The 24,414-nt window shown below is 42.2% G+C and overlaps 1 protein-coding gene and 1 long non-coding RNA gene across 17 annotated transcripts in view; both read right to left on the bottom strand.

The window, feature by feature from the left end:
* The window catches only part of RERE (arginine-glutamic acid dipeptide repeats), a 574,348-nt gene that overhangs the window by 10,374 nt on the left and 539,560 nt on the right, over positions 1 to 24,414 (bottom strand). For all 16 annotated transcript variants that reach the window (XM_007493036.3, XM_056795844.1, XM_056795845.1 and 13 more), the window contains 6 exons: positions 7,075 to 7,237; positions 6,093 to 6,185; positions 5,204 to 5,403; positions 3,333 to 3,494; positions 2,099 to 2,221; positions 155 to 1,506 (listed from right to left, as the gene is read on the bottom strand). In XM_007493036.3, the coding sequence (XP_007493098.1) occupies positions 155 to 1,506; positions 2,099 to 2,221; positions 3,333 to 3,494; positions 5,204 to 5,403; positions 6,093 to 6,185; positions 7,075 to 7,237 (2,093 nt within the window). The remainder of the gene's footprint in view (positions 1 to 154; positions 1,507 to 2,098; positions 2,222 to 3,332; positions 3,495 to 5,203; positions 5,404 to 6,092; positions 6,186 to 7,074; positions 7,238 to 24,414) is intronic.
* LOC130453908 (uncharacterized) lies at positions 9,398 to 24,348 on the bottom strand. The gene is made up of 2 exons (XR_008911574.1): positions 20,888 to 24,348; positions 9,398 to 20,671 (listed from the first exon to the last, which is right to left on the bottom strand). It is a non-coding gene; the product is annotated as an uncharacterized LOC130453908 (long non-coding RNA).

Raw genomic sequence — 24,414 nt, 5'->3', positions numbered from 1 at the left:
GGTACCCGTCCCCTCCCAGACTGGGCTTGAGCTCAGGACGCCTACCTGGTGAGAAGAGCTGAGGTCAAAGTGATTTAAGCAAGGCTTTCCCAGTGCTGACCTTGACCTGGTCAAAAAGGCCAACAGAACCCTCCCTCCTGGCAGGCGCCCTTACCTTGCAGACTGGCTGGCGTGGCTTGGAGTATCCACTACAGTGGGTTCAGGGGAAGGGCTTCGGGGTGGGGGAGGGGGGCTTTCAGGCTCCTCAGTTTCATCGGGCGCCTCCTCCTTGATCTGGATGGGTGGGATGGCGCAGGAGGTCACTACGGGGACATTTCCACTAGAGGTCCCAGGCGTGGAACAGGAGGGCTGGGATGGAGCACTTGGCCCAGATGGCGGGGTGGAAGTGGAAGGGCAGGACGGGGGAGTGATGGGAGGAGGGCCTCCAGGCACAAAGGGGTGCTGAGGAAATGGAGGCTGGGGGGGGACCTGGTGAAGACCTGACGGGGCGTGGCTGGCCACTGGCGGGAGGCTCTGACTTTGAGTCAGAACTGGGGGCTGAGCTGGAGACGACTGCAGTGGCTGACTCTGGGGCATCAGCTGTAGAGGAGGAGGGTGGGCTGAGGGGGGGTGATGTGTGGACAGTGAACTCAGGGGTTTCAAAGCAGGAGGTGGTGGCAAATTGGAGTTCATGGAGAAAGGAGAAGGTCCTGAGAGATGAGGTGGGTGCTTGTGGGATTGGGGGGTGGGCAGCTGTGGGATAGGAGTGGTGGGAGGGGGTTTGATGTGAGGCATTGCCATGGGGGCAGGAGGAAGAGGCTGTTCTCTTGGAGGCTGAGGAGGCTGTAGGGATGGCTGAGAGGCTTGGACCTGTAAGGAGCCATGAGGATGGGCAGGAGCCTGGGTTGCTGGGAGTGGAACCTGAGACTGAGAAGACTGAGGGGCAAGAGGGAAAGGTTGTGGCGGTCCTGGATGTGGCAAGAGAGGCTGTGCCTGCAGGCTGTGAGGTCCGGGAGGTACCTGGCCATGGAGGGGGGGCTGTGGATGGGACTGGGAGGAGGCAGGAGCTTGGGGCTGGTTCTGTGCTACACTCAAGGGTTGCAAAGGTGGGTGTGGGGAGGGAAGTCTTTGTGGATGCAGAGCTGGGGCCTGCTGGATATGGGAGTGGGCTGGAGATGGAACAGGAGCCTGAGGCTGGCCAGGTGGCTGAGATACTGATGGTGAAACCTGAGGGGGTGCGGATGGAGCACTAGCTGCTGTGGGCCCTGGAGTTGGGAGCTGGGCTGCCCCTGGAGGGGTGGAGGGGGCGGTCTGGGCAGGACCGCTGGGAGCCTGCACCACTTGCTGTTGGGCAGAGGAATCTGAGTCACTCTCATTGTCCTGAGGACTGGGGATGCTGGGGGATGTGCTGCGATTGTCTTGGTCAATGTCCTTGGGGTCGCTGCTGCCTTCATCGTTAACACTGCGACTGTCTGAACTCTCTCCTTCTCCCTCACCCTCCGATGGGGAATTGGGCCGGCTGATCTCCTAGGGGGCAGAGAGACAAGGGAGAGGTGAGTGGGCTGTGCAGCTGGGTGGGAGGGAAGCAGCGATGCTCCCCATGCTGTCATGAGCTATCCAGGATCCACACGCCAAACTCTTGACCTGGCCACACATTTCCTAATCTGGCTGTCTTCTGAGGAGCATGGGCTCTTTGGCCAGTTGCAAGGCTGTTCAGCTAGAATGCTCTTCTTGAGGGTCACCCATCTTGGAGGCAATCTCCCAACCACTGATCTGCAATCCATTTTTTACCAATTAGGAAACTTTTTACTACCAAAAAAATTCCTCACTATTAACTTTGAAATGACTCTTCTTTCTCTTCCTCTACCTCGAATCCTAGTCTTTTCACTCCTTGCTCCCAGACACCTAGACCCTGAGCTGACATGCTGAGGCTGGAGACAGCAGAACTGACCAGCCGTATCCTCTGGACTAGAAAACACTGCTCCTAAATGAAAGGAAGAGATGACGTGGGGAATTTTCTGGAGGTTTCTACCAGCGAGACTCGGCTCCCAGCCTGGCTGCTCCTGCGGCAGGATTTGGGGCGAGCCAGTGCTCGCAGTTAAGGGAGAGTGGGCCTCACCTGAGGGCTGTGAGTTTTGGACTTCTTGGCATTGGTCCTCTCAGGCTCCTCGGAATCCGATGCTGCTTTTTCGCGCTGACGCTTGGTGCTCTTGAGAGGTGAAGATGCTTCCTCCTTTATCTTCTATAATAAGAACCAGGCAACAGAGGCATGTTATCAGAGTTTGAGTGACCTTCTATGCTATCATTTTTATTAATAAGTGAGAAAGTAAACCCAGAGACTGGGAGGAAGGGGGGGCTAAGGGCGAGAGTACAATGAGGTACATGTAGACCAGACAGGAGAAAGCTCTCTGAGCTCCTTCAGACACTATGGGTGGCCATAAGGAGCAGCCCATTCTCTATCTACTATCTATCTACCTACCCCCCCCCCAACTTCTAATCAAAGGCTGAAGGGCTGCTTTGGGGGTATGTTGTTGAGAGAATGACTTCAACCTTGGTTCAAACCCCCGGGGACCCTTCCTGTTCCTGTGACCCTCCTGGGGAAATCCCAGGCATGAAGACAGCCTGAGATGGGCTATACAGAGGAGGTAGAAGAAACATTCATTTTGGAGAATAGCTCATAGGCCAGGTTTAGTTGGAAATGAAGAGCAGTAATATCAAATAAGGCACAATAATCATATTAACACAAATGAAGATAGCAGCAGAGCAGAATGGCCAACAATACTGCACTGAGTCAAAAGTTAAATCTATTTAACTTAAACTTTACCACTTAAAAACTTAAGCCTGGATGGGTCAACTGAATCTCTGGGTCTTAAATTCCTCATTTCCAAAACAAAGGTATTGGACTAGATGGCTTCCAATTCCCTTCCAGTTTTTAATTTCTAATCCTATGCTCCCCCAAAAAAGGATTCTCCATGAGGATCGTTCTATTTTTTTACAGGGGATCTTAAAGGGAAGGCTGGGGAGTGCTGAATTAATCCTAGAGGCAATTCTAGAGCCACTGAAAGGTTTCTGAGTAGAGTTAGACTGGTGCATCATTTGACAGTTAGGTGGGAGCATTATGCTAGTTGTTTTTTAGCCACTGTGTGAAGACTATATTGGAGAGAAGAGAGAATGAACATACAACTGAAATAGGCCAGTTATTTCTAGTGATGGGGCCCAAAGAGGGTTAAGGGAGCGAGGCATCCGAACACAGTCAGCTTGGCAGCTTCCACTCACCACCCAAGGATCATCATCTAGAAAGAGCAAACAGGAGGGTTTGGGATTCCTGGCAGCACTCCTCGACCTACACTCACCTTGGTGGATTTCTTCACAGAATCTGTTTTACTGTCATTGCTTGAGGTACTGGCAGCACTAGGAGAGTTACGGCCACTAGAGCGGATGTCTTCATTGATAGGTGAGGCTCTACCATCCGGGCTAGCAGGTTGCTTCTTACGGCCACTACGTAGTGTAGACATCTACCATTCCCCAAAATAAACACCAAAGAAACAATTAAGTTAGAATACCCTTGCAGGCCCTGTTAGACTCATTTTATTAAACCAATCATGAAAGTCTCAGGGATTAGTCCACACAGGCAGCATTTGTTAACAGAGCAGATTACTACCTCTTTCTTCCTGGGAAATCCCTATCATCCTTGGGGAAGGAGAGAATGGTTATACCATACAGAGGCATTTTACAGATAGGAAAATATGCAGTGAGAGGCAAGTACCTAAGGGATACTTCACATAAAAATAAGAAATATAGTGCTGCCCCTTGTCTTCCTCTCCCTTTGTCTCCTTATCTTGAAATAACATTCTCCTAAGCTCATCTAAATTAAAGTTTAAAAAAATTAAAAACTAGGGGGCAATGAGTCTGTTCTGGGAGGAATGGTCATCCTGAGCTGTGATCAAAGGCATTAGGCCCCATGGATTTTACTCAGTGGAATCATGGAATTTTACTCAGTTGAAAAGGAGAATGTCAGGAAGACAATAAGCTTGCCTCCAGCTTAGAGCCACGCAAACAGCCTCATGAAGACAATGAGACATCGATCATCTAAGTGCTCCTGTCTTTTTGCTTTCAATTGTTATAGAGAAATAATAAGTCAAGTTCCTTGTGCTTTTTTCTAATTTAGTGGCTGCATAGATGTCCGGTAGTCAGGAAAGCCATGAACCCTGTTGAAGCTAGAAGGGAAACCTGACAGAGCAGCATTGACCACACCAAGACAAGGGAATGGGGAAGGGTCACGTGGAGGTGGAAGTACTCTACCTTAAAGGCAGAGGCTTTGAGGAAGGTCAAAATGAAATGATATGACAGGAAAGAAGGACCTACTATTCTCTTCCACAATCTGGACAGAGAGAGAGAGAGAGAGAGAGAGAGAGAGAGAGAGAGAGAGACAGACAGACAGACAGACAGACAGACAGACAGACAGACAGAGTGTATGTGTGCAAAAAAAAAAAAGGTGGGGGTTGGCAATTTGTCAACGTAACTAGGGAAAGAAATAGGTTTTTGGAGGTAAGGCCAGAGAAAGTACAAAGCCAGAACAACTCCAGAAAGTAGAGTGATCTGGAGAAACAGCCTGATATAGGAAGCTATGGCCAAAGCTCTTAGCTCTCTATCATTAGATATAAAATGGTCTATTCCAAGACTAGCTTCAAAGAAAGGCTGTGAGAATGCCACTCCTTCCTTTCTACAGATGTGGAAGGTGATGGGATGGAACTTGGGGATATGCTGGTGAGTTTTGTTAAACCATTTTCTTCCTCCTTCCTCCTTTATCATTGTTATAAAATGGAATTCTCTGGAAAGGGCACATTTGGAAATGAAGGACAGAGAAAAGCAAGTGTCCCTCTTACATGGATTCTGGGATTATTCCTTAGTGGTTTTTTTTGTTTGTTTTTTAAGACTTTGAGTGTCTTGACAGCATTGAAAAAGGGTAAGAAAAATGCTTAGTAAACCTTAAAGCACTCTATTAAGATGCACTCAGGAGAGAGAATGATGCATGACAAAATGGCATGTTCATATTATTGTAAATGGACAATTACCACTCCAGGGAACATGTTGCAGAGTGACAGAAGTCAAAAAGGACACATGCTTTCTAAGAGCTTTCCTGTCCAGACAGAGCCCAGGAGGAGGCCAAGGTGCTAGAGAAAGTGGGGCAGGGGCATCATAGAGCCACAATCTCAGGGCTTACCGAGCCACGACTGCGTCGGGTCCTCATGCTATGCTTTCCACTGAGTCCATCCTCTTCCTCTTTGACAGGTTTGAACATAAAGGGGGGAGGGTCCACAGGCTTCTCAATGGGAGGAAGTTCACCGTACTTCTTGAAGTGGATTCGACAGTCAGTGCACAACAAGATGTTTTCTCGGCCACCGTGGTGCCAGTCTTTGGAGGCTTCACAAAGGTTAGGAGAAAAGAATAGAACAGAAACCAGCTTACCGAAAGGGATGGCCATTGGGAAGAGTCTGCCTTGATAGCTAGTCAACCAGAACCCCCAAGTGCTGCACCTCCTGGGGCTGCAGTCTCTCACTGGGACACAATCAAACCTTCCAGGCTCTAAACTGGCCTATTTCTGGGTTTAGAAGAGACATAAGTTGTCACCAGAGCCCTTTGCCTCTTCCAGGTGTCTGACCCCCTTCAAACATATGTTGCACAAGCCTCCTTCCCTGCTCATCTCCTCCAGACCACCCCCCCCCCCCAGCCTCCATTTGCTCATGAATAAGGCAATATGATCTCAGGAACAGCCTTAGTGCTTTACCCAAAGATTGTGGGCAGTTCTCTGCCCTTGCATCTGGCATTCAGAGATCCATATTGATCTGCTAAGCAGAAAGTGATAATCATAAAGGATGTAATATAGACATGGAGTGTTTGCTGCATTCATCTTTTAACTTTCTCACTTATGCTGGAATTCATTCAGAATAAATTACTGCCCCAGCAGGCTTCAACTGTTAGATATCACATATTTCAATTCATCAAATAGTAAAATCGTAACCGCACCTGAGACCAGCCTGGGCTAGTAAACCTGGCCCACTATAGCCCAGAACAAAGCAGGGCACACACAACATCTACCACACGGCACGTACTAGTGGTGAAGCAGTGACGACAAGCGTAACCCTTCAGCTCCTGTTCACTGTCCTCGCTGTCAAAATCATCTTCACTGGCAGAACTCAAGTCCACTGAAAAAAAGCAAGCCGGGGTGGGGGAGATGACAGCACAGTTTAGGTTAGAATTTCCCCACTAGCAAAAACTAAGCAGGTTCCACTGAGACCTGAATCCTAGCTCTGCCCAGTGAGCTGAGCTCCTTTGGTTAGGACGAATGGGCTCAGTTCAGGCAGAAGCCCCACCATGAGGAAGGATATTACATGAGGTACAACCAGGAACTACTTCTCCAATGGCAGGCAGTCTTTGGAGTTCAATAGTGCCTAATTGCTGAATGTAGGGAGGGGTTAAAGGTCCCAAGATACACATGTCAACAGTGGGAAGGCTTGCCTAAGGGCTAAAGAGAGGGTCAATGGACAAAATGGCCTCTTGTCTCTCTGTGTCCCTTATAGCATCACCTGGACAAGAAGGAAGAGTGAGAAGATAGCCAGGCAGCAGCAGGCTGTGTTGGAGGGATTTAAATAGGTACTTTGCTCATGTGGGTAAAATGTCATGGCCTAGAACACAAATGTCAAGTGTGGGGGGTGTATCACACTATTGAAATGCCTCCTGGACTGTGGTCAGTCACTTCTTCTGTGGAATCAGAACAAGTTAATCAAATGATCTCACCCTAGTGTTAGCAAAAGAAGAGTGTCCTAATAAAGTGGTGAGAACTGGAAAACTGACAACAGTGGGCCCTGCAAATGCTCTTCTGACAGCTAAATTCTCCTGGACTCGGAGAACGTTGGTGCTGGAAGGGCCAATGTTATGCCCAAATGACATTCTAAACCCAATACTCCTCACATGCACTCCCCTTGTCACGGAAATGACGGAGAGGGACCCTTAACTTTGTGGGTGAGTCCAACTCTACAGCAGGACACCGCCCCCGCACCCAGCCATTGGCCAGGGACTCTAGCTTTTCCTTACAGAATTCACTGGAGGGGGGCCTTGAGGGAGTGTTGACCGGAGTAGAAGCTGTTCGAGTTTTGATCCTCCGAAACACAGCCTGTCTGCGGTGTCTGCGATGGGCCCGGGAGCTGGCAGCTTCAGGGGTTTTCTTCCAATAGTAATAAAAGGTGATTAACTCTCCCTGCAAAACACAAAAGTGATGGCCAGTTAGGACAATGGTAGAGAAAAGCCTCTGAATAGTTTCCTCTTTTTGCTAGGAGTGGAAAGTAAGGTTTAATCATGAATCTATGTCATGGCAACTGCTATCCTTATGGCAGGGATGAGCCCTAGGAGTGAGGGCTTTCTGGTCTCTAATAAAGTCTCTTAAACATCGCAGCTACACAAAAAATGTCTGATAAATACACATATGAAGGTGTGTTTCTGGAGTTTTGAGAAAAAGCCAGCCCTGTTCACCCAGGCAGCTAACAAACAAACCCTGAGGCCCAGCTACAAGTTTGCCCCCTGAGGCAGTCCTCAGGGGAATCAAAGGAAATCCAGAAGCATCCAGAAATACTTGGGGGAAAAAAAGTATGAGCTATAGGGATAAGTGGGGAGACTAGGCTGGCACTTGAACCTTAGTTTCCAAATGAATTGGTCAAATAAGAGATATATACACACTTATGAACAGGTCAGTCAGTTAATAGCATTTATGAAGAAGCTCACAGTCTAATGGGGGAGACAACAAGTAAACAAATGTGTACAGACAAGCTATATGCTGGGTAATTCAAGGGAAGATCAGAGGCTTCTGCTGGATAATGCAAGGAAAGACCAGCGGCTTCCTGTAGAAGTCAGGATGCTAGCTGGGACTTGTAGGAGTTGAGGACACAGAGAATCCCAGGCATGGGGGGGAAACCAAAGGAAACATTCAGAGCTGAGCAATGGTCTTGTTTGTGTGGGAAAGCCCAGTGTCCCTAGATCAAAGAATCAAAAATGAAACAGAGGATTTTGCATTTGATTCTGGAGGCAAGAGGAAGCCGCCAGAGTTTACTGAGTTAGGTAAGTGAAATCAACAAGTAAAGAAAAAGTGAAATCAACATACACTAGCAAAGGATTTTTTCTAGGGGGAGGGGGGAGGGGGGAAGGTGAGGAGAACACTCAGGCTAGGGACCTGAGGGACTGGAGTTGCCCTCCAAAATAACAGGGAGGTGGGGTAGGTTTAAGGGAAAAGAGAATGAGTTCAGGGTTGGACATGTTGAGTTTAAAATGTCTATTGGTCATCTAGTTTGAGATGTTTGAAATGCAGCTAAACATGCAAGACTGGAAGTCAGTAGAGGTAAGTTTGAGAATCAGCAGGGAGATGATAAAGTTTTTAAATCGGTGAGCAGATGAGATCACTAAGTTAAGTCATACAGAAGGAATGCCCAGGAGAACTCTGTGGGATGCCTATGATTATAGAGGGCATGATGTGAGGAGCCAGCCAAGAAAGTGAGAAGTCTTAGGAACCTAGAGAAGAGGGTGTTAGTGATCAACAGTGTCGAAGGCTTGCAGAGGTCAAGAAAAACTAGGACCGAGAAAAGCCTATTGGGCTTCTGTTTTGTCTAATCATTCCAGAGAATGATTCAGAACTAGGCACAAAGGGTGATACAACTGTGCATACCCATACAACTGGGTATCCCAAGAGATCAAAGAAAAATGGAAAGGGCCTATATGTATAAAAATATTTATAGCAACTCTTTTTGTGGAGGCAAAGAAAGGGAAACAGAGGGAATAACCATCAACTAGGGAATAGCTGAACAAGTTATTACACACACACACACACACACACACACACACACACACACACACACACAAGTGATGAAGTACTCTTGTGCTTAAAGAAATGACAATCAGGACGGTTTCAGAAAAACCTGGGAAGATTTGCATGAACTGATGCAAAGTGAAGTAATCAGAACCAGGAGATTATATACAGCAATATTAGCTACTCTGACCAAGACCATGATCCAAGACAGTTCCAAATGACTCAATGAAAAAAAAATGTTATCCACTTGCAAAAAGAAAATTGACAGATTGAAACATATTTTAAAAAATTTGTTTCCAGATTTTTATTTTTGAAACATGACTCATATGGAAATGTTCCATATGCCTTCACATCTACAACTAATATAGTTTTGCCTTCTCACTAGATGGTGGAAGGAGGGAGAGAATTTGGAGTTCTTTTTTTTTTTAAACAAAGGTTAAAAATAAATACAAAATTAAAATAAAATAAAATGGTTTGTAACACACATATACATGCATGTGCAAAAAGGCCATTGGATTTTACTAGATTAGTGCCAGGGAATTATGAAACATGCTACCCACCACCTTCTGACAAAGAGGTAAAGAATTCAACAGTGCATAATGAATCATGTTTTTTTTTTTTGGAAATGGAATTTGTTTTGCTTGACAATACATGTTTATAACAGGGCTTTTATTTTTCTTTTGTTTTCAATGGGGTGGAAGGAGTTGGAATAGGAAGAAGAAAAACCAAGATTTTACTGATGGAAAAAAATAAAATAAAGAAAAAGTAACACCAAAATTATATTCTTTCCATGCGTTCCTAATGAAACCAAACATTTGTGGAGTTTTGGGTTTTGCTGACAGAACATGCCTCTAGATCTTGGCTCAAACAAAGTATGAGGCAACTCAAAGCATGAAAATCTCCTAGAAGATATCTGGCTAATTTGACTTAATCTTTCAACTAAATACTTTATAGAAACAAATCACTAGGATAAGGAATATGGAGGAAATACATTAGGGCCATAAATACTGTCATTAATAAAGCGAGGAAAGTAGATCTATTAGGAAGAGGCAAATAGTTGGACTTAATGAAGAACAGTACCAGGCAATCTAACACATTTAAATTTTTCATTTTAATCAGAAAGCCAATATAAGTCAAATAGTTAAGACTTAATCTAAAAGATGACATAGGCTTGATGATCTAAAAGACAAATAAGAATCCTAGGAAATTGTGAAGAGGTGAAGACACAGAATTCTGATCCATCCTTTTTTTTTTTAAACAGTTTTCAATCTTTTTTTAATCATTCCTTTTATGTTACTCTAGAAAGGGGGACAAACCAGGCCCTTTGGATAAAACAAAAAAGAATGCAAATACATAGTTACCACAAAAAGGCAGGAATCATTTTGCAGACTGAGTAACGAGCTGGTATGTGTCTCCAGAAACAAATGGATTCACTGAAAACCAACTCACTGTGGGCTGTTTTAAATGAGAAATAGTAAATGGACTTCAGATTTTACTGGCATAGGAAGCCCAAGGTGAGGCCAATCCTATACCAATGCAGGGGAGCACCTTCTTTGCAACTTAGAATCCAAGAAAGCTGTACAGAAATAACCTGAAGCCTGGTTAAGTAATTTATGCCATAAATCTTAGATCATCAAGCCAATGTCATCTTTTAGACCAAATCTTAACTAATTTATGCCACAATCAGTATATGATAGAAGTGGAACATTTTCTTAGCTCTAAATCTAGATCTCTAAGAGATAGCTTTATTCATATGTGTGTGTGTGTATGTATATATATATGTGAAACATCTGTTTATATAAGCATCTAGAAAGATATAAACTTCAGCATAAATACACACACACAATTCAAGTACATAGATTTTTCTTTGATTTAAAAAGATGTAACTACAAACATAGTGAGAAAGGATTCCAGGGAATGTCAAAGGCAAAGGCACAGAGGAAAAAAAAAGCAGAGTATACAGGAAAAGGTGCCATGACTTGAACTAGAGCTCAAAGAATCTCTTAGAAGATTTACTTACTGATGACAATCCTAAATTAAATAAGTAAAACTATTTTATGAAGCTTCACATTAGGAGTACTAATGAATGTTTTTGTTTCAAGTTAAAAGAAGTTATCAAAATAGGAGTTTTTCTTTTTTAATAATTTTATTTTAATAACAAATTTCAATATGAGTTTTAAGAAGTTGTTCGATCCAAATTGTTTCCCTCCCTTTTTCCTTCCCTGATCCTTGAGCTTGCAAGCAATTCAATTTGGGTTATACATGTATTTTTAAGCAAAACATATCTCCATATTATTCATTTTTGTAAGTGAATAATCTCATAAAACCAAAACCCCCAAAACATATACCCAAATAAATAAATGATAAATCATATGCTTCCATCAGCATTCTTATTCCAACAGTTCTGGGAGTGGATAGCATTCTTTTCCATAAGTCCCACAGAATTGTTCAGGGTCTTGAATTGCTGGTAGTAGCATTGTTGTGATCATTTCACAATATTGCTGTTACTGTATACAGGGTTTTAAAACTTGATCTTTTCTGTACACTCTAGAATTTCAACATGAATGTGGAGGAGTTGGACTCAAAAAATGCTTCACATTTTGGTTTAAAATATGAAAAATTTTAATATTTGACAGCCTCAGGACTTCAAGTCAAGCTCATATGATAATGAAAATGTCTTACAAATTTAAGATTTTGAGATAAAAGATACTACAAAATGGTATAATATCTCATCTAGTCTTTCACTATGGGACCTTCAGCATTAGTATAGACTTAGTTACCTCACTCCCTTTTTTATATCTGAGCCTATAGGTTAACAAATAAACCAAAAAAGTACAATCCATTCCTTTATGGTCAACTAGAAAACTTTCAAATATTGGTAATGCCACAGCAAGAAAATGGCAGTGCCACCCCCCACAAGACATACTGTTGTGAATTGGTTCAACCTATCTGAAAAGCAATTTGAAAATATGCCTAGAAAATTATACATGTCTTTTATTCACTGATATCATTATAAGGGATATACCCAAAAGAGATCAAAGAAAGGAAAATGCTTTGTAGTGGGGAAAGGATTTTAATTTAAGGGAGGTACTGACTGAGGAACTACTGAAAAATTATGGTATATGAATATAATGGAATGTTATTGTCTAATAAAAAATGAGAATAAAAGACACATGAAGAGAAATCTCGTAAGACATTAAAAATGAAACAGAATGAAGTAAACAGAAGAGAACAATTTATCATATTGTAACAATAATAAAAAAATAAACAATTGAAAAATACTTTAAAAGTCTGATCAAGGCAATAATTCCAGAGGAATTGATGGTGAAGGATACTCTATACCTTTGAACAGCTAGATCATGAACTAATAAGAACAACAAAACCAATTTCTGGACATGGCTGACAATGTGGGAATTTATTTTGCTTAATTATATGTGTTTATCACAAGGACTTTGTTTTTCATAAAATTTGCTTTTTAAAGGTATCTTTAAAATATCTGGTAGCCTGCCCCCAGAACAGAATGATCTACCAGGATTCCTTTGACCCCAGTGTACTGGAAGTCCCAACCTTAGAGAAAAGTTGAAGGCAAAATCTACAATCTCATCCTACTTTTTAGTAGCCCTCTCTCTGCCCCTTGGGTAATCTCTCCATTTTATTGACATCATTACCTATCCTATCTCTGTTTCACGCTTATCTATTCACTATCTTCCTCAATGCCTTCTACTTTCATTAAATTAATATGATTTTCTAAGCGATTTGCATATATTATCACATTTGAACCTCACAACAATCCTAAGAAGTAGAAGCTACTTATTGACCCCATTTTTCCAGATGAGGAAAATAAGGCTGAGATTTGCCAGGAGGCCATAATCAGTTAGTGTCTGAGGCAAAATTTGAACTCAGGTCTTCCTAACCCCAAAGTGAATGTTCTGTGCATGGTGGTACCTCTTTCTATTCTACTTAGAGTATGATTTATCACTTAATCTTCCTAATAATATTCATGCGCGCGCACACTATTCTGACGCCTCATCAAGGCACACTGATGAGCCTGGGTTCTCAAAGGCTGTGACAGGAGAACAAAAACTCGTGAAGGTCATAGCAAGTAAGCAAGATGTCAAATACAAGCCAGGACACAGACATTATGCCTGTCATCCATGGATAGGCCTCGCCAATTCTAGACAGGTTCATCATGATACGCTGCAAGATGATGGATTTTTGGACCATAACAACTTTTAAAGGCAATCTACTTGATTATGTGGTTTGATGGGGATATGAATGGGGTTTTGATGTTAAAAGATCACTCTATTGCAAATATGCATAACATGGAAATAGGTTTTGAACAATGATACAGGTATGATCCAGTGGAGTTGCTTGTCAGCTCTGGGAGTGGGGAGGGAAAAATCATGAATCATGTAACCATGGAAAAATATTCTAAATAAATAAATTTTTAAAAAGATAAAGAAAAATAAAGACAATCTACTAAGGTGGGACAGGGGAGCTGAGCTGCATGGTGGAAGGAAGAGAGTAACGGCCTCAATGAAATCCCAGGGGGAAAGAAGTACTGAATACACAGATGGGGCAGCTGGGTGGTTCAGTGGACTGAGAGCCAGGTCCTGGATTCAAATGTGGCTTCAGACACTTCCTAGCTATGTGACTCTGGGCAAGTCACTTAACTTCACTGCCTAGCTTTTACCAACCACTCTTCTGCCCTGGATCCCAAACACGTATTGATTATAAGACAAAAAATAAGGAGTTAAAAAAAAGAGTATATAAACAGAGAGGACTACTAGTTGGTGGAGGCTGCTGTTGAGCCTATTTTCACTTTCTAGCTGTCTGCATGGGGCCTTCTAACGTGTTCTTTCACCCTATCTCCCACTGCTCAGCTGAGACATGAAACTTTGTCACAGAAGACTTTATCCTTCAAATTCTTGTATAACTTTGAATGGTTAAAAATTGCTAAAGTGAGGTGTATGTGTGTCAGGCATATATGCATATGTGCGTACATGCAGCTAGGCTTGGGTCCACAAGCCAGCTCTTTCTTCATTCCCCTTTCACCAAATGCTATTGTCACTGTCACAATTCTATTCATCCTACTAAAATGTTTAAGTTGCTTCAGGGCAGGCCTAAATGGATATTTCTAACATGTCACTGGCTACTCATGAGGAACAACTATAGACTGAAGCACCAAAGAACCTGAACATAGTAGGTACAAATAGGAAACATCTAGTTCATGATTTCCAGATTCAGAAATCAAGTGAGGAGGTGAGACAGAACAATAACTACAAAGTAACAATTTTAGGCCTTGTGAGCGATGTGTCCAAGGAGCAACACCCAGGGAGACCTCAATCCAGGCTCAATCCTGACATGTTCCTTACTCAGAGGCAGTATCAGACCAAAGAAATAGGCTGCGTTCAGCTCTGTATTGCTGTGAGCAGGAAATGTCACCTTCCTTTCGTTCGCAAGGGGGAGGCTGACTCTTCTCCGGCCTATCCCTGGCCTCAGCTCTCTGCTTTACAATCCCATGACTTGCTTTGGTGGCTCTGAGAAGTCATTTTGCCCCTCTAGGGTTCACTTCTGTTTCTTCATCTTCAAAATTCTGGGGAATGACGTGGGGCCTATTCTGCGGTCTACAATGAAGATGTGAAACATACTTTCCAAAGAGATGAAAATGGAAGGGTAAAACCTAATCTTTAGTCCCTGAAAGCAAACCTGTCTCTTCCTGGCTATTACATGTTTAGGGACATAGACATCCATATACACACACATACATGCACACTCTAAGTGCTGTGAGAGGGGATGGGTGGTCTATCAAAGGATCTCACAGTGCTGACTGCAGAACCTCTGCATCTCCTTCCTAGCACTTCCCTCCTTACCTTGGAAACTGAGGAAATGAATTAAGAGATGAAAATGTCTTTGAAGACAAATGGTAAGGAGAAATCACTCATCTCCTCTTCTATCAGAAATCACGGACCGAATGTCCTTCAGACCAGGCTACCCTCTTGAACAACCCCAATGCCTCCAAAAGAAACTGTGTCTTTCACTTACCTCAACTTCAAAAATAAACAAGTTAAAAAAAAACCCCGGAAGTACTCACTCCACTGACCACTCATCTGTGCCAGCAAAGCAAAACTTGAGTTCTTAATCCTATATTTTGAATTCTGTTCCATTAGAGAGAATAAAAAGAGCTGGCCTTCCTTTTGCTCCCTCCAACTAGAACTGCTGTCATTGGGGAAGAACTGGATTAAGCGTACAGTGCTGGGATGGAGGAGCTGAAAATCAGGTAAAGGGGTGGGCACAGCAGGGAAGAAAAATAATCACTTATATAGCACCTACTATGTGTCAGGCACTGTGCTTAGGTCCCTTTTACAGACATTATCCCATTGGATTGAAAAGGAAGGGGCATTAACTCTGGATCTGATCCTCCTTAGGTCTGTGGTGCCTGCCTATCACCTCTGTGGGCCTCCATTTCCTCCCTGCGTGGTCTTTGAAACTCCCTGGAGCACAAGACTGAGGATCCCATAAAAACAAAGAAAAAATACCACCAAGTGACTATAGGCCACAGCAAAGCAAATTGACTGTGAAGTGAGAGTCAATTACTCAAGTCACTCAATTAAAGCAGATTTTGCAGAGTTCTCTAAGGGTTTTACAACACAAATTGTATCTATAGATTATGTAAGAGAAATGCTGATGTTCAAAGACAGTTAGATAATTCATCCAAGATGATACTCTAATTTAATGGAAAAGTTCTAAGAATGAAGAAGTCCAAATCCTAAACTGCAAATGTGCCTTCTGTCCATTCAAAAAAGAACCCAAAGGAATGAAATGAGCTTACCAGCAGACAAAGGTCAATGTCATCAACATCACAGGCATAGTTTTAAAAATAGCTAACAAAGCATTCTTAGCAGATTTCACAATCTGAATACCACTGATCTTAAACTGATAAATACAGACTTTGGAAAGACCCTTCTAGGTCAAGTTTAGAATGAAAGTTGATGAGAAAGAATAACAATATAAATAAAAATTCCAGGCCAGGTTTTATTAGCTGTCTGACTTTAAATGTTGTAATGTCTACCTAAGAGATTAAACATTGGAATGGAGTGAATCTGGGAGGATTAGAAAGAGCATATTGGTGACTACATGGGTGGCAGGTCTTGAACACAAACAAAAGAACATGTTGGGAAAGCTTTGGTTCTACAAATAGGGAGCGAAAGAGCTCCTGGCCTCTCCGGGAGTAAAGTCAATTCAACTTTCATCAAACATGCATAGTGTGTGCTGCAGAGACCCATTGCACATAAATTCAGGGAACAAAAGCTGCTGCAGAAATCAATAGCCTACTGAAACATTAACACAGGCAATCATTGATCAAAAGCTCGCTTTACAAAGGCAACCTTGCAAATTAGCTTCTGCTTTTGCTCACAACTAAACACAGAGGCATAAATGCTGTCAACATGAATGGCCTGTAATGATCATTTTGTTCCTGGTGATCTCACCTCATCTCACAACAAGGTCTTCCAGTCAACACATCTTATATCTCTGGGCTATAATTGCTAACAGCATGAAGAACCAGACTGGTTTAGTGCCCAGGAAGGGGGTAGGGGGGTGGAGAGAGAAAAAGGAGGTCATTTGGAATCCCCAGTATTCTGGGGAGCAGTTCCTGTCAAGAGAAGTACTCCTTCCCAGTCTATCTTTAGCAAATATTTAAGAACACACACAAATACACATGTAGACACAGGCATACACAATGCTCAACAGTGTCAGGGTTGGATTTTTTCATCATTTTGTCCACTAAAAGTCATCAAGCAAATGAAGATATTCTGCTCATATACTGACTTATCAGTTGTCAATTCTGTAACTCTTCCCTTCACCCAACATAATCTACGCACCAAGCAATCACAATTGTAGAAATAACACAATTGCACTTTTCTGATGTTCCTTAAAAAAAAGGAAAGAAAGAAAGATGGGGGAGGGGGGAAGATAGGTGATAAAACCAAAAATACCATAAACAAAAGAGACCCACTGGGGGGAGGGCGGGGTGTCTCTCAGCTCAGCTCTCTCCCCGGTGAGAGGGGAGATGGTAGTAGTGAAGTACAGTGAAATTCAGTTAACAATAGGCTCCAGACACTGGGAGAAGTTCCAATTTCAGTTAGTTTCTGCAATCCGACATCACTGCTAACAGGCCGTATGGGATCACAGGCTGGGGGGAGTGTGCGTGGGAAGAAGGGAAGCGTTTCCTTGGCACAAGGCACCAGCTCTCCTCTGGCCCCATTTTCATTTCTCTGCCCCTCTATGTTATGCTGCAGCTCAACCAAGACTGCTAACGCCATAAAATGCCGGGTCTAGGGCAAGACATATAAACCACTCAATTCCCTGCACAACCTAGGGGAAGCAGGAGCGCTCCCGGTGTCTCTCTCACCTCCACTCCCACTGTTCATCAGTGTGGCCGTGCCTGGTTCTCTCATCTCTTTTAGCTGTTTTTCAAACATATGATACAAAAGTACATGCTGGGCCAGTGTGTGTAGCCCCTCGTTTGTCTTGCCTTGAGTAAATAAACTATCAACAGTAAGTGCCCATGTGTGTCTTGATCTGAGAGCTTCTGACAGTCCTGGTAGAAAAAGCTATATATTATTCCTGGGATGGCTATCATTCATGCTTATCAACTTACCTTAAAAGTACTGGTTAGGGTAAAACAAACATCAAAATTGCTGTTTAATTTCTCCTCAACAGTACTTCATTAGGGGAGAAGCAGTAACCTGCTCTTCCCAATGTGGGGGGGAAAATTAAGTAAAGTAAGCCACATGTCCTCCTTTTCCCTAGGCGTGCTAGGGGGAACAGAGTACATAGCATAGATTCCTTGAGAGAAATAAAGGTGGTCTTATCAAGAATGCCAGGAAGAAAAAAGCCTGGGTTAGTCTCGTAAGTCTTTCTGTGGAAGTATGTTTCCAGAATTTACCTTGTTGACCATAGCAAAAAGATTCTCTTGCTTTGGTTTCTTTATTCTAAGACCAATTTTAAGATGAATGAAATTTAGTTCAGGGAAGAGAAGGCACTAGAATCAGCTGCTTTCATGCTGGCTCACGCAGAGATCATGCATTACAATTTCCATATTAGTTCTTATTTATAACATTCTATTTTCATTATCATCCAAACAAACCATAGCACCCACAGGAAAAAGGGGGTGGGGTGGGAAGGGAAACAATGCTCCAGAATTCCCAGTGACCTAACTCTTAACATACAGGAGAGCCTCTGCAAAGAGGGGCAGCTGCTATTCAGGAATCAAGGACCCCAATCCTATGGGAATCAGCTCGCACCCCCCATCAGGAAGGATAAAGAGTAACATCTTGAAATTCTAGTGAGTTAGCAAGTTTTCTGAGGAACTAAGGACTTAATTGGAATTGTTATTTCTATTTTTACTCTCAGAAAACCTCCAGAATAGAAAGCAAAAATAAGGATAGTCTAAAGTTAAGAAAACCAGAGAACTGACAGACCCCAAACACCCAACAACATACAGCAAAACTATCTAAGTAATACAGTCCTGATTCTAGTAACTCAACCACATTCTAGAGATCTTTGTACTGAAATTCCAAGATTCCTTCTTGAAGGTATTTTTCATATTTTCATTACATACTGACAATAGCGAGGTTTAAATGAGAGAAAACAAATTCCCTGTAACGGTATTTAATAATGCCCAGATAAATTCTACACTACTATTAAGAAAATGTTCTGCAGATGGAGGGGAGGGAGGGAAATAATGTGATTATTGTAACCAAGGAATAATGTTCTAAATTGACTAAATAAACTAATTCAAATGGGGGGAAAAAAAGAAAGTGTTAATGGGCTTAATCTGACAGATTTCCTTGACCTGAATTAGACAGGGAAAGAAGAGAAGCAAGCAGTCTGTACCAACAGTTTGGTACATATTCAGCTTTTGCCTTTTTACACATTACTAGCTGCTTTTAATTTTAGCTATTTTATCCTTGTGATCCCCAAACTATACACTATTGTCAATTCTGATAAATAGGCTTATCTATGTTCTAATTAAGCAACAGGATAGGGCATACCATGTAGCAGTACTGATTAATGAGCAACACAATTTATCTACTGGTGTTCCCAAGCCACTTATCTTGGAAACCAAAGCATTTGGGGGAAATTTTGCTATTTACTTCAAAAAAAGTATCACTTGTTCCTGTGCAACAGAGCATTCTTCCAAGAATTTGTAGGTACAGACTAATTTAACAGTCAATCAATGAGCATTCATGAAATGCCTACCATGTGTAAAGCACTGTGCCAAGCTCTGAGATGAAAAGAAAAGTAACAACATGTGGAGATGCTTGGTCTCCAGAAGTTCAAATTCTAATGGCAAACAATTGTGTGTACAAGAAGGTAATATTAGGGGAGCATATCAAGCATTCGCAGGGTGGAAAGGAAACTGGGAGTGGAGAAACACCAAGAAAATTCTCCTGTAGAGAAGAAATTTTCCTGGATCAGTGCCTTGCTTGTATAGTGCTTATAGCCTCTAGGACTGCTAGGTGCATAGGAAAGGGCCAGGTTGTGAAGATCTTTAAAAGTCCCAAAGGGGGTAGATAGGTGGTTCAGTAGATACAGCATCAGGCCTGAAGTCAGGAGGACCTGGTTTCAAATCTGGCCTAAGACATTTCCTAGCTATGTGGCCTTGGGCAAGTCATCTAACCCCATTTGGCTAGCCCTTGTCTAAAACTGATACTAAGAAGGTAAGGGCTTTTGTTGTTGTTGTTGTAAGTCCAAAAGAAGATTTTCTATTTCATCCAGGAGGTGGTAGAGAGCCACTGTAGTTTACCGAGTGATGTGGGTCGGATATGGTACACGGTCAGATCCATGTTTTAAGCAGATTATTTTGGAAGCCGAGTGTGGAGGGTGGACTGGAGTGGGCAGAGACTTGAGGCAGGGAGGCCTGTTAGAAGATTAACTGACCAGGTGTGATGAAATGAGTGCCTTCACCAGAGAGGAAACTATATGAATGAGTGGAGAGGTGACATACACAAGAAAGCTTGTGAAAAGTATAAACAAGTTGTGCTAAGGAGAAACTGGCAACTGGTAGTGCCATAGGGAAGTTAGGAAGTGGTGAACTGCAAGGATGACAGGGCTGTGTAAGATAATGACTTTTATTTAGAGTACCCCGAGTCTGAAATACAGTTCCTGCGTTCAAGAAGCTTACATTCAACTAAGGACACAAAATATACAAAGATAAGTAATATTCAAAAATGTCATATTCAGAAATCTTTAGTAATTGTAATACTGTTCCTTTTTTATAAATATTCTCACTTGTAACCCCACCCCAACCTATAGAGGTTCCTCATTTGGATGCCTTTGGGAAAGTCAGTGCAGGGTAGAATGTCTTTTAACCTTGAGTTTTTCCCAGGCTAAATCCAGAAGTATGGCACTGGTTGGGTCTGTGTGCCCCACAATCTTCCTCTGCTGCTCCTCTCCACTACTCTAGGTTCCAGAGGTCTCAGCACCAGTCCCAAGAGCAGAGCTGCTAAGCTAAGCTCTCTAGTTTATTTCTAAATCTGGCAGAGTTATGCCATGGAATCATGGATATAGACTCACCTGGGCTTCCCTTGCCCCAGTCTACAGGATAGGGAGAAATATTTCCATAGGAAAGCTATCTACTCATCTAGACAAAGCAGAATCCTTAAAAGGCCAGGGACTGGGCTCAGTAGCGGAAAAGACTTCATATACTTGTAGCAGGGAGTCACTGAGTCATTTTGATGTCATCTAGACCATCCTGTACCCATAACAAGGGCACAGACGAAGCAATGAGAACTGCTTAAAATTTTGCTAGAACAAAACAAAATAAAAAACCTACCCTGGGGGGCAGCTGGGTAGCTCAGTGGATTAAGAGCCAGTCCTAGAGACGGGAGGTCCTAGGTTCAAATCTGGCCTCAGCCACTTCCTAGCTGTGTGACCCTGGGCAAGTCACTTGACCCCCATTGCCTAGCCCTTACCACTCTTCTGCCTTGGAGCCAATACACAGTATTGACTCCAAGACGGAAGGTAAGGGTTTAAAAAAAAAAAAACCTACCCTGACTAGAAGAATATCATTAATCCTAAATAATTAATTAATTAAAAATCTCACAAATATCTCTATTGGTCAGATCTTGGCCCACAACATCTGGGTTGCCCAAGCCAAGCATTATATAGTGATAAAGGCATCCCTTAGTATCGGCGCTCAGAAAACAAAGAAGCCTTTAAAAAAAAAAAGATAATTCAAACCTTGGGTTTTTTGTTTCCAATTTTTGCCATGAAGCTAAGCATACTCCTCAAGTGTTTCTATTCCCCCCTCCCCCCATCTATTGAAATCACTTTTCTTCTCCATAAGCTGAGGATTTCATTATTTCTTGAATTCATTTCATTGGAGTTCAGGAACAGGGCAAGTGGGATTTCACTATTATAAGCTTCTATCACCGTCATCATACTTTTTTTCACTGTTTTCTAGTTACTGTAACTAACCTACAATTTCACCAGTAAAGGAGAAGAGAGAAGGAAAAGAAAGAGCCATAAAGCTGTTAAAACCACCATTCTCCATCTCGTAAACATTTTTCTATTTATCTGCCCTTCATTACATGCACAATCTTATTATCTCTGCTCAGCATCAAAGTGACATCCGTCAGGGTCACCCTATAAAATATACATTGGCAATGTTACATTTAATGACAGGAGCAGGAAGAAAGATGAAGGATGGGAGAGCGCAGAATACTGCAGGACATTTTAAAGGGATCATCAGTTATATCTGTGCATTTCCCGAGGTGATAATTGAATGACAGGGGCTAGAGGGAAATCCATTTCTGAGCTCAGGAAAGAATTGTTTGGAGAAAAAGGTTTTTGTATTGGAGGCGTGTAATGGCTGCCAGGCTTCTCTTGTCAGACTGCTCCAGATACTTTATGGCTTTTATATACACATAGCAAATTATCACCATAATCAGCTCCTGAGAGTCAAATGTAAAAAGCAAGGGCAGACTCACTCATGACCAAGAATGGACTGAAAAAGCATTTAATATTGCTGCTTGCATCCCCTTCAGCTAATCCAGTACAAGATAAATGGTCATCATGGCATAAGAACACAGGCATGGCAGTACTCCAACTCAAGAGTCAGTCCGTCTTTCTGGCTATGAAATAATCTCCCTCCCCACCATTTTGACATGAAATCAATACAACTTAACTTCACAAAAGCCTGAGAGTACTGTAGGTAAAGCATTTGGGTTAACTTCTCCTGAAGGTAAAGGGGTGGGGTGGGGTGGTGGAAATGGAAGGGAGATGGAGACAAAATGTCCATAGGGCCTAGGTTAAGAATTTCTACAATAGCTTACACACAAACGGCACACTGATTTTCCTAATCTTGTGAAAAAGTGGGAAACCAGGTATTACAACTTTTAATAGACGAACTGCTGGAATGAACTATAGAGCATCTAAATGGGTCTTGCTACCAACAAATGGGGATGGAATTTTTCTAAATCCCAGTCATACACATCCCTCCAATGGAGATTGTGTATAATTAGTTCACACCCCTTTCTGGATTGATTTGAGAAAAATAAGCTAAGGAGGCGTAACACTACACATCGATTACTACCAGATAACAGGAAAAACACATAAAAAGAAGAAAGCTATAAAATGGCAGAAAAGGGTACAGTAAAAGGAAAAGAGTAGAATAACCAGCTTCCCAATAGCTTTTATATGCATTTGAGCAGTACCAAAATCTCTTGGTTCCCAAACCTTCCATGTGCTATTTAGAGGACATGTTGCAGTCTTTCTACTCCAGTTTCAAAGTTACTATTTTCAATTAATTCAAGGGAAGTGTATTTCAGTCAAATGGAGGCACTCACATGAATGAGACACACTATAGAGGTAACAGGTGACTAGTTCTGCTTCTCAGAAGATACAAAAATAATTGTTTGACTTCCTTAGGGACATAAAGATGCTTGTAGGAAGGAAGAAATGATCATAAGATAGAGAGGTAGCATCTCTACGTTATTTGGCACAAAAGGTACAACCCCTCTGGGGCTCCCTAGGAGACAACTTTTATACTTTTCTGATTTCTTCTCAAATGAACAAATAAAATGGGACAATCTGCATAAGCTTCCACACTCCAGTCTAATGCATGTATAAATGGTTTTTTAGTAAGAGTCTCGAGAGAACTTAAAAATCAAGTGGTTTAAAATCCAAGGGCCTGTGAATTGTTCTAGGTCAAGCTTGTGTGGGGACTGCCAATCTCAATGTAATTATTGGGCTAATTTAATTAGATTGTTTTGTGGAGTGAGAAAGAGCAGAAATCTCAAGCACTCAATCTCAAGGTATAGGCTCCATCAAGTGTTAAATGTCAAAAGCAAATTTATACTACCTGATAAGACCTACAAGCCTACATTTGGTATCAGGCCACCGACTTGACTGTGCAATATACAACTTCAAAAGCCAGGGCAGGTGTATGTGGCCTTCCAATGGGGACTAGGAGTAGGGGAGGGGAGGGGCAGGTCACTTGTTCTTCAGTGAGTTCATCCTGAAAGAAACCCCAAGATATTTCAGCGAAGTGGCAGCATCTTCAATTGTTTCTGGCTCCCATCCATCTTTGACAGAGGTCAGTCCCATTAAAAAGAGAATCCATCTAAGTAAGTCTATATGACATCTATGAGGCCCTTTTGCAATGAATTTTTTGGCATTTTCCCCAGCAGTATGGGACACACTTTGAAAAGAGCTGGGTAGGACGGAGTCTTCTCAGAAAGGGTAACAAAAGCAAGGATAATGTATATGTATCTGGTGGGGAGGGATCTCCAAGGGCTGCTGACTGTCTTTGGTTTTGGCTTCTTCCTTACCTGCTTCACCTTCTCAGTTTGCTAAAAGTCATAACCACATTTTTCTACTGGTCATAATGATTTTTCCATCATTATCAGTAATGTAACCTTAAACAAGCACAGAAACAGACTAATGATCATATAGTCCAACTTGTGTCAAAAAGGAAGCCCCACTATGCCTTACTTGATGAGCACTCACCCAGCCTCAAATTGAACCCTAATGAAAACACACATTCTTTATAGCAGCCCATTTTGCTTTAGGACATATACAATTGCTAGCCACTCCTACTCTACCTTTTCTTTCCTTGCCAGAAGAACTTGGTTGAATGTGTACTATTAGGAAAAGTTATGTTAAAAAAAAAAAAGGTAGCTGGAAACAGTTAATTTCTCCCCTCTGTCTTCTTTCCTTGTGACAATTCTGGTGCATATATGTATACCAACATATTTAAGATCTTTCCTCACCTCTTTTTTTTTTTTTAAACAAAATAGTTTATCCTATAGCCATATACCGCAATTAAAATGTTGCAGGATATACTGAGCTATGGTTCTCTCCAAAAGTACTATGTTTGGACACATTAATGAATTCTGCATTCTCACTGCAATTAAAAAAAAATCAGGGAAGAGGAGAGGTAAGACCTCTGGAAAAAGCCCATCAAATATAGTCTGTGTTACTGTAAAAGGACAAAAGCTCAAGAAAGTCTTAAAATCTCTTCTGCATTCAGATCTGCTATACATCAGAACTATCAGTTCTGTCAGATAATT

This window comes from Monodelphis domestica, chromosome 4 (assembly GCF_027887165.1).
Source record: "Monodelphis domestica isolate mMonDom1 chromosome 4, mMonDom1.pri, whole genome shotgun sequence".
Classification (NCBI taxonomy): Eukaryota; Metazoa; Chordata; class Mammalia; order Didelphimorphia; family Didelphidae; genus Monodelphis; species Monodelphis domestica.
Note: the sequence above shows the minus strand (reverse complement) of the source record. Positions and strands in the feature narration are given on the sequence as shown.